At 38.8% G+C, this 12,849-nt stretch overlaps 1 protein-coding gene across 1 annotated transcript in view; it reads left to right on the forward strand.

The window, feature by feature from the left end:
- The first annotated feature begins 235 nt into the window (after positions 1-235).
- Positions 236-12,849, forward strand: part of TMC1 (transmembrane channel like 1) — a 190,119-nt gene continuing 177,505 nt past the window's right edge. Inside the window, exon 1 of the mRNA XM_065879898.1 lies at positions 236-401. Coding sequence (XP_065735970.1) covers positions 236-401 — 166 coding nt within the window. The remainder of the gene's footprint in view (positions 402-12,849) is intronic.

Consider the following 12,849-nt stretch of genomic DNA (forward strand, 5'->3'; position numbering starts at 1 on the left):
GCTTAGCCAGAGGACACCTGCCTTTCCCACCATTTTTTTGCAAAGATATTTAGATTTCCCTCCATTACATGGATGCCAAAGAAGATGGATGGGGCAAAAGCCTTCTTGCAAATATCTCCCAAAAGGACTGTGGAAGAGTGGATTAAAAAAAAAAAAAGTCTGTAGGTTAAATTTCACAAGGAAGGGGCTGGGGAGTAGAGGCCAAGTTGAAGCTGGATTTTCCATATCAAACGGTATGCAGAGGAAGACCCCTCAGGACCCTGCAATGAACCAACAAATGCACATCCAGTCCCTGGACACCTGCCATGCAGAGGAGGCCCTGTCATGTTGGTGGATAAGAGACAGCAACAACCTCCAGAAAGGGATATCAGAGTTTCTGAGAGCAGCTTGCTGCATCTCAAGTAAGTCAGTGTTACCTGCTCCCACATCAGTTGCCTGAAGTTTTGTGGGTAAATGCAGGTTGGAGAATCAGAGAGGAGAAAGGGAGAAGGCAGTCATGAGAAAGTAGACCATGCCTTCAGTGGGGTGCTGGAAATAGTTCATACCTGCTCAAGAGACTAAGTTTAAATTTTCAGGAATTTTGCCAGTTGTTCATTGGTAGTTTGAATCAGCCCTGGTTGGACTACTCTATAGCATTAATACACAGTGGAAATCAGTCACTGCTACAAATTGGGCACTTTGGATTTTTTCTCCCCTAAAGTTGGTCTACCAGTGTGCCACTGCCTTCTCCCCACCCCAGACAGGTGCTGTCCAGGGACAGTGAGAGCCTGAGGGTGTGTAACTTGTCTGATTATTTTAAGAACAAAAGAGAAATTAAATTGAAATATAACCAGGGAATCCTGTTCCTCAGCAAGAAAAGGGAGGTCAACAAAACAAAATTGGGTCAGTTATTAGAAAAACAAAATACCATTCTATACTGTATTCTTACCACAATTGGCTACTCTGCTTCTGCAGGGGAGGGAAAATAACTTCCCTCTACTTTTCTGAGTTCTCGGTGAGACTTCTGTAATAATAGATTAACAAGAGAAAAACAAACAAGTTTATTAATATGCATACCTCATGGGAGATACTCAGAAGAAAATGAGTAAGCCCGAGGTGGCTTAGAATTCAGACTTAAATACTATCTTAGTAGGGAAAGGGGAAAAAGGATGTAGGCCTCTCAGGGCAGAGTGAATGATTTTTAGGAAAGTTGAATGTGTCCTTAGAAGAATGTATATGGGAGACTTGATAGTTTGTGGCAAAGTTCGTTTAGGCATGGTGTTGACCTCTAGCCTTCTCTCCGGTAGTAAGTCAATCTTCTCTGCCTAATGAAACTCCCAGGGAAGGGATTTATGGCAAGTGAGTTCCTTTTGGAGGATCTGTGTTTAGGCACATAAGGGAAGTTCAGAGAAAGTCTCTACCTGCGTTTGCTGTTTTTCAAGTGCCTTCAGCTTAAAATAGTCAATACACCAAAGTGGCATATTTTGGAGTGGCATGTCCTGAACTCCTACAGTCATATTTTAAGGTGACATATTCTGCTACCTTTCAACTCTGTTATGGATTGAATTGCGTTCTCCCCAAAAGATATGTTGAAGTCCTAACCCCCAATACCTCAGAATGTGACCTTATTTGGAAATGTGATCTTTATGGAGGTAATAAATGTAAAATGAGGTCATTAGGCCCTAATCCAATATGACTGGTATCATTATAAAAAGGAGACATTTGGACATAGAGACAGATTAGCACAGAGGGGAGATGATATGAAGACACACAGGGAGAAGATGGCCATATGACTTAGAATGATGCATCTACAAGCCAAGGAATTGAGGATTGCCGGCAACTACCAGAAGCTAGAAGAGACAAAGAAGGCTTCCCCGCTAGAGCCATCAGAGAAAGCGTGGTCCTGTCAACTCTTTAATTTTGGTCTTTTAGCTTCCAGAACTGTGAGACAATAAATTTCTGTTGTTCTAAGCCAGTTTTTGGTACTTGTTATGGCAGCCCTAGGAAACTAATACAGGCTTCAAAATACAGTTGCAATGGCTAGATTGGCTACCATTTGTTGATTATTTACAATGTGTATGGTGTGTACCAACACCTAGCTTTCTTTATATTATCTGAATGAATCCTTACAGAAGCCCTGTAAGGATGAGAAAACTGAAGCTTCTGTTGGTCATTGCAAAAGAGCATCAGAAGTTTCCAGGCAAGGAGGAGCCTCAGATATCTCAGAATCAGTGGCAGGGAACTGTCACTAGATTTCTCCAGGCAGACAGTGAGGAGCTGGCTACTTACAGGGAGAGTTATTGTCATTCTACCCAGACCCATCCATCGCTCCAATTCACTTAAAAACTGAAAATGTGTCCTTTGGCTTAAGGGATATGACAGTAGACAGGGAGATGATAATGAGCAAACAAACAAATAGGATATTCTCAAACAACTTGCGATTAATTCAAGGTGTTGTGACTCAAGCATCGAGTGCTCCAGTGAAGGAATTGGCTTAAACATTTGCTAGGTGTTCCAGCAACCCTGGGCCAAATGCTTCGGGGCTGAATGATTCTCAAGAATAAAATACCAGGGTATAGAGCAGAGCCAAGTGGAGAAGGGAAAGCATTCTAAAATGCCAATCTGAGAGGTTGTGAAATGGTAGCAGGGCTGTGAGGGAAGTAAAATGGAGAGTGATGAGTTGTGGATCAGCAAATAATTACAGTGATTCTGGAGCCAGGAGGATTACTCAGGAAGCTAACAAACGTGGGGTCGGCTGCCTTAAAACTGCTACACCCAGCTTATTTTGCAATTGTGACTTAAGTATTGAAACTGTAAAGCTCATGACACGCAGCCTGGGGTAAAAATCGGGGGTTTCAATCAATACCAACTGACATAGTAACTTTGGGGGTCAGAATGTCTTAAATGAAATGAGTTTTAGTGGCTCTCAGAAGATAGTGGGAACAGGACATTCTATCTTGGATACTGTGTCTGCTAGAATGAGAGTGACACAGGAACCTTGAAAGTGGCAGAACTTTTTCTCAGAATTCAAAGATTTTGGTTGTAATATGGGTAGAAAGATGCTCCAGGTGATGGCTGTATTTTTTCTGGGCTGATCTCTGGTGCACGTATAGCTCTTACATTTTAGACCCACAGAATGTCTTTATTTACTAAGTGTCTCTTTTGTACTGGGCTTTATGCCAACTGCTGGGGACGCAAAAATGAAAATGTGCTTCTTGCCGTCAGTAAAAGTTAAGTAAATGTCTTGTTTAGAGACCGACGTTCAAACAATTATAATGTAATGTGAAAATGACTTCTAGAGGTCTGCACACGGTGCTCCAGGAGCTCTGAGTTAAGAAGGACCAGCTCCCTAGTGATGACGAGTGGGCTGTCGAGCAAGGCTCCATAGAGGAGCTCTAATTGTAGGACTGGGGTCTGTGAAATAAGTCAGCAGGTGCCAGATTACAAAGACTCTCATGCCAGGCTTAAGGGAGCCATTTAAGTCTTTTAAGTTGTATGGTGACATGATTAAATGTGTTCCTTAGAAAAATCTCTATGGCAGCAGTGTGGAGGATGAAGTGACAAAAATACACACTGGGGCTTACTTTGTTCCAAACAGCAATTTTACCTTTAACTGTGCATACACCTTATTGACTATACTCAAGCCACAAAATGCACAGACTTAGAAACCCTGCATTACACTCCTGCACCTAGGTTTGTCACTGATTCAGCATATGCCTATGCCCCAATCTTATAGTCCTATGATTTTGTTTATGGAATTGGTTAAGACTAATGAGTAATAGGCTGTGTTCAAATGTATAATTTCATAATTCTCACCAATACTGTAGGCTCTCTCTTTTGAGTTTTTCCATTGTATCTTTGGCTTTACAAAATACATTAACACAATTTAATAATAGATCTCTTGGAATATGGTTGTGTGGCCTACAGGAGTCTGTCTAAGCAAAGTCAAAAATAAGATGGGAAGAGTTATTCTACGGAAATCCTACTGTTCTCAAGCTACTGCTGGGTTTCTTTTTTAGTTGTTTGGAAAGAAATAAAACCAAGCATTCTTCTGCATTTAAATAGTCACAAAAAACCAGAAGTTCTTAGTGATGAATTGTATTAGAACTTCTTTTTTGTGTAACCCTATATTCTATAAGCATGGTTCTCATTTCAGTGGTTACCAGAATCGCCTTCAGGGCTTGTTAAAACAGAGTGCTGAAAAAAAAAAAAAAAAAAAAACAGAGTGCTGGGTCCTGCCTCCAGAGTTTCTGATTCAGCAGGTGTTGGATGAGGCCTGAGCATTTGTATTTCTAAGTTCCCAGGTAATGTTGCCGTTGCTAGTCCAGGGACCACACGTGAAGAAACATCGATCGGAAATAATAATGGTTAACTTTTATTTGGCACTTTCTATGTTCCAACTGTGTTCTGAATACCTTATTTACCTTAGCTCATTGAATCCTCATGACAACCTTAAGACTCTCCAATGGTCTAGGACGTCTCCCTTTCTGTATCAGAAAGAGAAATTTGATTCTGAATCACAAGAGAATCTTACACATGGAGAAGGCACCAACTTAAATCTGTGTAGCAAACTTATCCTTGTTTACTGTGCTAATAACCTCCTGTGACTGACCTTTTCTCACCTTCCCTTCTTTGGCCTTTAGGTGAAGATGGTATTTGAGTCAGAATTCTAAGCCACCCTGGAGAGTTACTCATTTTCCCCTGTGTATCTACCATGTGTATTTGAGGTATACGTGTTAATAAACCTGTTTGGTTTTCTCTTATGAATCTGTTTTTGTATTACAGGAGTCTCAGCTAGAACTCAGAAGAGTAGAGGGAAAATTTTTTTTTCTCCTCTACAACATCATAACAAATGAAACTGAGACTTGAGAAAGTAGAGTAACTCAAGTTCACTCAGCCAATAAGCAATGGGTGAGGACTAAATCCAGAATTATACATGCTAGTGAATTGTACTGATTTTCCTGTTGGTGAATTCCTATATCCCAAGTATGCCACGCATCCAGAAACTTTGGGACCCTAAAAACATTTTGTTGTTGTGTTTTGTGACTAATATTTCCTTGTTCTAAGATGAACGTTTTTCTTTGTAAAAATACTCAAATTTTTAGGTAGAGACTTACTTCCTCCCCAGTGGACATTTCTGACTAGAGAGAAATTGCCAAACTTGTTGACTCACAACAAAAATAAAGAGCATCTGCTATTTAGCTTATGGCTTTTAGTTTGGGGAGGTGGTAGGAGGAAGACTAGATTGCCACCACTATAGATCATTTCATTTTTATTTTATTCAATGTCGTTTACAGTACTGTATATAGAGGTGGTCTTGAGAGCTTTATGGAGATTATTTTTTCAGTAGTACAGATGGTTCTGCTAAATATTTAAGGCGTCTTGGCGAACAAGAATATGATGCTGACTCAGGGGAACTTGGTCATGTAACTCACTTTGTTTCAAGTGCTTTGACCTATGAACATTTAAAATGGACACATATTTTATTGGCTTATTAACTCATTGCTGGAGCCACTGAAGGCCCAAGCTACAGCTTCATGCCTGACCACAAACCAAGGATTTTTTATTGCTTATTTTACTGGCTCTTTGCCTGTTTTCCTTTCTCTATCCATAACCACGTATGTATAATGTCCAACAAACACTCTCTGTCTCTCTTTTTCTCTCTCACGAACACACACATACATTAACACATCATTTTTCATGGATTTGTTGGGTCAGAAAAAATTTTTATGTTCTGAAGCTAAGTATAAAACATTTCCTCTGACCACAGCAATGCCAAGTTCAGTTTTAAGCCTGTTATTTTGTTGGAATATAATGGGAGAAAGGGCCATCATCACTTGGTGATAAAGTTTCTTGTAATTATGAAGGAGAAAACATTGATGCCCAATATGCTTTTAATTTTAATGCCAGTATGTCAAAATTGAATACATTTCAAGTATTTACAATTCTTCTGCTGATAAGCTCTCATTGTAATCCTGAACATAACTGCAAAAAAGGAGCTATATACTGAAATTCGCCATGAAAATTACCTTAGAAATGAGCCAAGCTGAAACAAGAGTATACCCCCATGCTTCTGAAAGTTTACAAGATTTACTAAATATTTTTAATATGGAATGGTCTACAAGAGCCTCCTCTATTCACTAGCTCAATATCGTCACATTTCTACCCTCCATCTAAGGGGAGTTGATCATGGCTAGAAACGTTTCTAAGTGCGGGGTTGCAATTTACCCCCACATTTATCCTGCATTTATTTATTACTTATTTATTTATTCCTGCAGTTATCACATATTCAGCAAAATATTACAAATTTTACTTATTTTTCTTCTTTTTTCTGTCTCTTTCCACAGGTCTACGAGCAGGGATTTTCATCTGTTTTGTTTACTACTATATCCTCAAAGCCTGTAACAGTGCCTGACACACACTAGGCATTACATAAGAACTTGGTGAGTTAAATAAGCACTTGTTGAGTGAATGGATAATAAACAAATCAGTGAATAGATTAACTGTGTTGGTTTACTATTCATCATCAGAACTGAAAAAGTTTAAAGAACCTCTATTTAGTTATGTTATGGGATAGAGATCTCTTCCATCTCAGAGACCTTCCTTTTGAGAGGAAAATAGGATATGTGTTTACATGTGCTCTGTCAAATACCTAATAAGTCAGACAGAGAAAGATAAATACTGTATGATATCACTGTATGTAGAATCTAAAAAAGCTGAACTCACAGAAACAAAGAGTAGAATGATGGTTACCAGGGGCTGAGGGTGTTGGTCAAAGGGTACAAACTTGCAGTTGGAAGATGAATAAATTCTGGGGAGCTAATGCACAGCATTGTGACTATAAACACACAAACACACAATGGAGCTACAGCATGAGGTACGGGAAGGGGAGTCAGAGAGCAAGCATGGATGGGTTGGGTTGGTGTCAGGTAATGAAATAACTTTAACATCAGACCACTGATTTGGGATTTCATTGTGTGGTCACTTAAGGAGGTTTTAAGCAATCAAAATGATGATTTAGGAAGATTAATCTGGTGCAATTGTGAAAAGTAAAATGAGAGGAAGGCTTCAGGCTTGGCTTGATTTAAGGTTCAAATAATATCACCAAGATACATCTCTCATTTGTTTATTGTTGTTTCCATTACTCTAGGAAATGGATGCAAAAAGATATTGCTGTGATTTACGTCAAAGAGTGTTCTGCCTATGTTCTCCTCTAGGAGTTTTATAGTGTCTGGTCTTACATTTAGGTTTTTAATCCATTTTGAGTTTATTTTTGTGTACGGTGTTAGAGAATGTTCTAACTTCATTCTTTTACATGTAGCTGTCCAGTTTTCCCAGCACCACTTATTGAAGAGACTGCCTTTTCTCCATTGTATATTTTTGCCTGCTTTGTTGTAGATTAATTGACCATAGGTGCATGGGTTTATTTCTGGGATTTCTATCCTGTTCCATTGATCTATATTTTTTGTGTGTGCCAGTACCATGCTGTTTTAATTACTGTAGCTTTGTAGTATAGTCTGAAGTCAGGGAGCCTGATTCCTCCAACTCCATTTTTCTTTCTCCAGGTTGCTTTGGCTATTCAGGGTCTTTTGTGTTTCCATACAACTTAAAAATTTTTTTGTTTTAGTTCTATGAAAAATTCCATTGGTAATTTGATAGGGATTGCATTGAATCTGTAGATTGCCTTGGGTAGTACAGTCATTTTAGCAATATTGATTCTTCCAATCCAAGAACATGATGTATTTTTCCATTTGAGTCACCTTCAGTTTCTTTCACCAGCATCTTCTAGTTTTCAGAGTACAGGTCTTTTGCCTCCTTAGGTAGGTTTATTCCTAGGTATTTTATTCTTTTTGATGCAATGGTAGATGGGATTGCTACCTTAATTTCTCTTTCTGATCTTTTGTTGTTAGTGTATAGAAATGCAAGAGATTTCTGTGCATTAATTTTGTATCTTGCAACTATACCAGATTCATTGATGAGCTCTAGTAGTTTTCTGTTGGCATCTTTAGGATTATCTATGTATAGTATCCTGTTTTCTGCAAACAGTGACAGTTTTACTTTTTCTTTTCCAATTTGGATTCCTTTTATTTCTTCTTCTTCTCTGGTTGCTGTGGCTAGGACTTCCAAAACTATGTTGAATAAAAGTGGTGAGAGTGGACATTCTTGTCTTGTTCCTGATCTTAGAGGAAATGCTTTCAGCTTTTCACTGTTGAGTATGATGTTAGCTGTGGGTTTGTCATATATGGTGCTTGTTATGTTGAGGTATGTTCCCTCTATGCCAACTTTCTGGAGTTTTTATCATAAATGGATGTAGAATTTTGTCAAAAGCTTTCTGCATCTGTTGAGGTGATCATATGGTTTTTATTCTTCAATTTGTTAATGTGGTGTATCACACTGATTTGCAGATACTGAAAAACCTTGCACCCCTGGGATACATCCCACTTGATCATGGTATATGATCGTTTAAGCTTAAAAGCTTTTGCATAGCAAAGGAAACCATAAACAAAAGAAAAAGACAACCTACAGAATGGGAGAAAATGTTTGCAGTGATGTGACTGACAAGGAATTAATTTCCAAAATATACAAACGGCTCATGCAGCTCAATATCAAAAAAAAACAAACAACCCAGATAAAAAATGGGCAGAATATCTAAGTAGACATTTCTCCAAAGAAGACATACAGATGGCCAGCATCACTAATTATTAGAGGAATGCAAATCAAAACTACAATGAGGTATCACCTCACACTGGTCAAAATGGCCATCATCCAAAATAAGTGCTGGAGAGGGTGTGGAGAGAAAAGAACCCCCCTATACTATTGGTGGAAATGTAAATTGGTACAGACCCTATGGAGAACAGTATGGAGGCTGCTTAAAAACATAAAAATAGAGTTACCATATGATCCAGGGATCCCAATCCTGGGCATATAACCAGAGAAAACTTTAATTCGAAAAGATATGTGCACCCCAGTGTTCATTGCAGCACAATTTACAATAGCCAAGACATGGATGCAACCTAAATGTCCATCGACTGATGAATGGATAAAGGTGTGTACATATATACAATGGAATATTACTCAGCCATAAAAAAGAATGAAATAATGCCACTTACAGCAACATGGATGGACCTAGAGATTAGCATACCAAGTGAAGTAAGCCAGACAGAGAAAGACAAATATCATATGATTTTGCTTATATGTGGAATCTAAAAGAATTATACAAATGAACTTATTTACAAAATAGAAATAGACTCACAGACATAGAAAACAAACTTATGGTTACCAAAGGGGAAAGGGTGTGGGGGAGGGATAAATTAGGACTTTGGGATTAACAAATATACACTACCATATATAAAATAGATAACCAACAAGGCCCTACTGTATAGCACAGGGAACTATACTCAATATTTTGTAATAACCTATATGGGAAAATAATATGAAAAAGAATAGATATACATATATGTATAACTGAATCACTTTGCTGTATACTAACACAACATTGTAAATCAGTATACTTCAATTAAAAAAAAAAAAAAAAGAAGAATATATGGTGCTTTGGAAGCCAGAAGAAGTAAATCAAGATGGAAGGAATAATGGCAAGAAATTTTGATGCAAAGAAGTTAAGGTTGATGAAGTTTTAGGAAAAGGCTATCAGATTTGGTGATTAGGATATTCTGGCAGTTTTAGTTAAGGGCTGAAAGTCATGGGAAGCTGAGCAAGCAGTTAGGCCCCTGTTATCTGATATAATGACATTGTAGGGATTCAGTAATCAGGGTATTTAAATTCTTTCTACCAATGTTTAGTAGCTTGAGGACATGAACAGAGAAGGTAGCAGGCAGGAGACAGATGCGGGCATGTCTGGTAGTTGGGATTTAAGGTTTGAATGGGAGAAATGGGTTTAAGGATTGAAGTTTGTTAGAAAAGACAGCATTGAAATATCTGACTATGGGATTTTGCTTCAGAAAGGAGACAAATGAAGTGAGAAGGCCAGAAGAGGATTTAGGAGACTTTTCAAACTGTGCTCTCTATTTCACCTTGGACCAGTGGGTTCAAGATAAGGCCAACCTGTGCTCATCTCAATACCTTCCTCCACTAAACATCACAGAAACTTTGCTTTGATCAGTTTCGGTTATTAGGGCTCTATGCTGGGTTTCTTTTCTGTTTGTCCGCCAGGTCTACTTTCCACCCTCTACATTCTGCTCTGTGACCTGGTAGGCTGATGAATAAGGACCATATCCATGGGTTATCCTGCTCTCCTGCTTCTGTTTGGATTTAGCCATTGGGGAACACTGGTCTGAGACTGGAGAAAGGGAGAATGTGAGGGAGGTATTCATTCTTCTGGATCCCTTCCTATAAGGTCGTTTTGGTCCTCTCCCCTTCAGGCCTAGAGACGGTAATAATGCCCAGCTTTCTTAGCCCTTCGTGATTTCTCTATACTCTGACACACATTTGAAATTGCCTATATAAATTATTCTGCATATGCTTTACTTTCTCAAATTACCCAAGTTGAAAGTTCCATCTGGACCCTGTCTGACACAATTTTTATGTAAGATTTCATTATAAAAAGTTGTCATCACTAAAAAAATGTTTGAAATCAGTAGACTAGTACAGGAGTTGGCAAATTTTTTTCCTAAAGAGCCAGATAGTAAATATTTTTGGTTTTATGGGTTATACAATACCTGTCACCATTCCTCGATTCTGCTCTTTTAGTGAGAAAGCAACATAGACAATAAGTAAGTGAATGAATATGCCTGTGTTTCAATAAAACTTTACTTACAAAGATAGGCAGTGGGTTTTATTTTTGGCCTATGGGCTGTAATTTACTAATCCCTGATATAGGACAAGCAGCCTTCTGTTGGATGCATGAGACTGATTCTGAATCTGAGAAGATTTTACCCCTTAGGGGATGTTTGGCAATGTCTGTAGACATTTTTGATTAGCACAACTGTAGGAGGGGTATGCTTGGGGAATGTGCCATGAGCTAGTTCTTTTGTTGTTTTTGGTACACGGGCCTCTCACTGTTGTGGCCTCTCCCGTTGCGGAGCACAGGCTCCACACGCGCAGGCTCAGCAGCCATGGCTTACGGGCCCAGCTGCTCCGCGGCATGTGGGATCCTCCCGGACCAGGGCACAAACCTGTGTCCCCTGCATCGGCAGGCAGACTCTCAACCAGTGCGCCACCAGGGAAGCCCGAGCTAGTTCTTTTGATTATAATCTTCTGGGGCTCTGTGTTTAAGACTGGCTACCTTAACATTTCAGATGGAGAAGGAGAGGAATTGATAACTCCAACATGGGTTATTGTACTATGAGTTTTAAATGAACCTATATATCATCCTAAAACTATTGAACCAGAGCAAAACGGTGACATTTGTATTCCCTGAACTGAACTGATATTTCTTTCGACTAATGTCTTCGTTAACTGACAGGGGACCATATCTCACTCCCCACACACCCCACCACTATATCATTAATTGGTGGACAAGTTGAAGAGCAAGGACACACAGAGATCTGTGTCTGGATGACATCATAATTTTGATCAACTAAACAGTCTGGCAGTAGCTTTGAAGAGATGCTTAACTTTTGGAAATCACTTCTGTATTGCAACCAAAGCTATTAAGTTTAAAGGTCCATAAAGATGAGATAAACAGTCATAAAGACGTTTTGAAATTCATACACAGTGTGTTAAATGGATTTAATCACTGTCATTTAAATATGGTGATGTTTTAGCAATGTCCATACACTGGCAAAAATCAGATCATTGACTGCTTAATGGAGGACAAAAATTTGGAGAAGAGTGGATGAGATGTTACTTATGTATGACTTCTGAGTCATTTTTACAGGGTTTTCAAGGAAATAACTTGACTCTAGTGTACTACAGTGGAAAACAGCTCTATACCTGGGTCCATTCTTTTTAAAATTAATTTTAGAGTTCTTTTTTTCTATTGGTTGCTTTTATCATAGTCTAACTTATAGATTGACAATCCTTAAAAGGTCATTTTAGAATAATTCTGACCCTGAATACCAGGGAAAGAAATACAATTGAAACATGAAACCAAATTTAGCCAATGTATCAAATACACAATATAATCTTAATCCTAGCTAGTATTGATTATTTCCTATGTGTCAGACAATATACTAAACAGTTTTCCTGGATTTACTATTTTAATTCTCCTGGTAAACTAGAGGTATGTGCAGTTATTGTCACCCTCATTTACTAGATGAAGAGAACTGGGGCATGAAGAGATTACATAATTGGTTCAAAATCACAAAGTAGCACTGTTGGAATTTGCACCCAGGCAATTTAATTTCACAGCCTACACTTAACCACTCTCTTACACTGCTTTCATTTTCTGTATTTTTGTGGTGAATATGATAAGATAATTTTGAAGGCATTATGGTATGTTTGATCTTAATAACCCTGGTAATAAAGCTGTCTATAATACAAGTAAGCTGTGTGGTCTTGGGGAAATCACATAACTTGCATCAGTAAAGTGAGGGGGTAATACTGAGTGATTTCTAAAATGGCTTTTCTAATCCAACATGGTATTTCCAAGATAGTGTTTAATATTTTTTAACCATATCCTTCAATCAAATGGTCATCCTTCAGCATTAAAATATTTGGAGGGCTTCCCTGGTGGCGCAGTGGTTGAGAGTCTGCCTGCCGATGCAGGGGACACGGGTTCATGCCCCGGTCTGGGAAGATCCCACATGCCGCAGAGCGACTAGGCCCGTGAGCCATGGCCGCTGAGGCTGCGTGTCCGGAGCCTGTGCTCCGCGGTGGGAGAGGCCACAACAGTGAGAGGCCCGCATACCGCAAAAAAAAAAAAAAAAAATTTGGAATAGACGCTTTCCAAATTTGCTGAAAAATTTCCCA

Source organism: Phocoena phocoena, chromosome 6 (assembly GCF_963924675.1).
Source record: "Phocoena phocoena chromosome 6, mPhoPho1.1, whole genome shotgun sequence".
Classification (NCBI taxonomy): domain Eukaryota; kingdom Metazoa; phylum Chordata; class Mammalia; order Artiodactyla; family Phocoenidae; genus Phocoena; species Phocoena phocoena.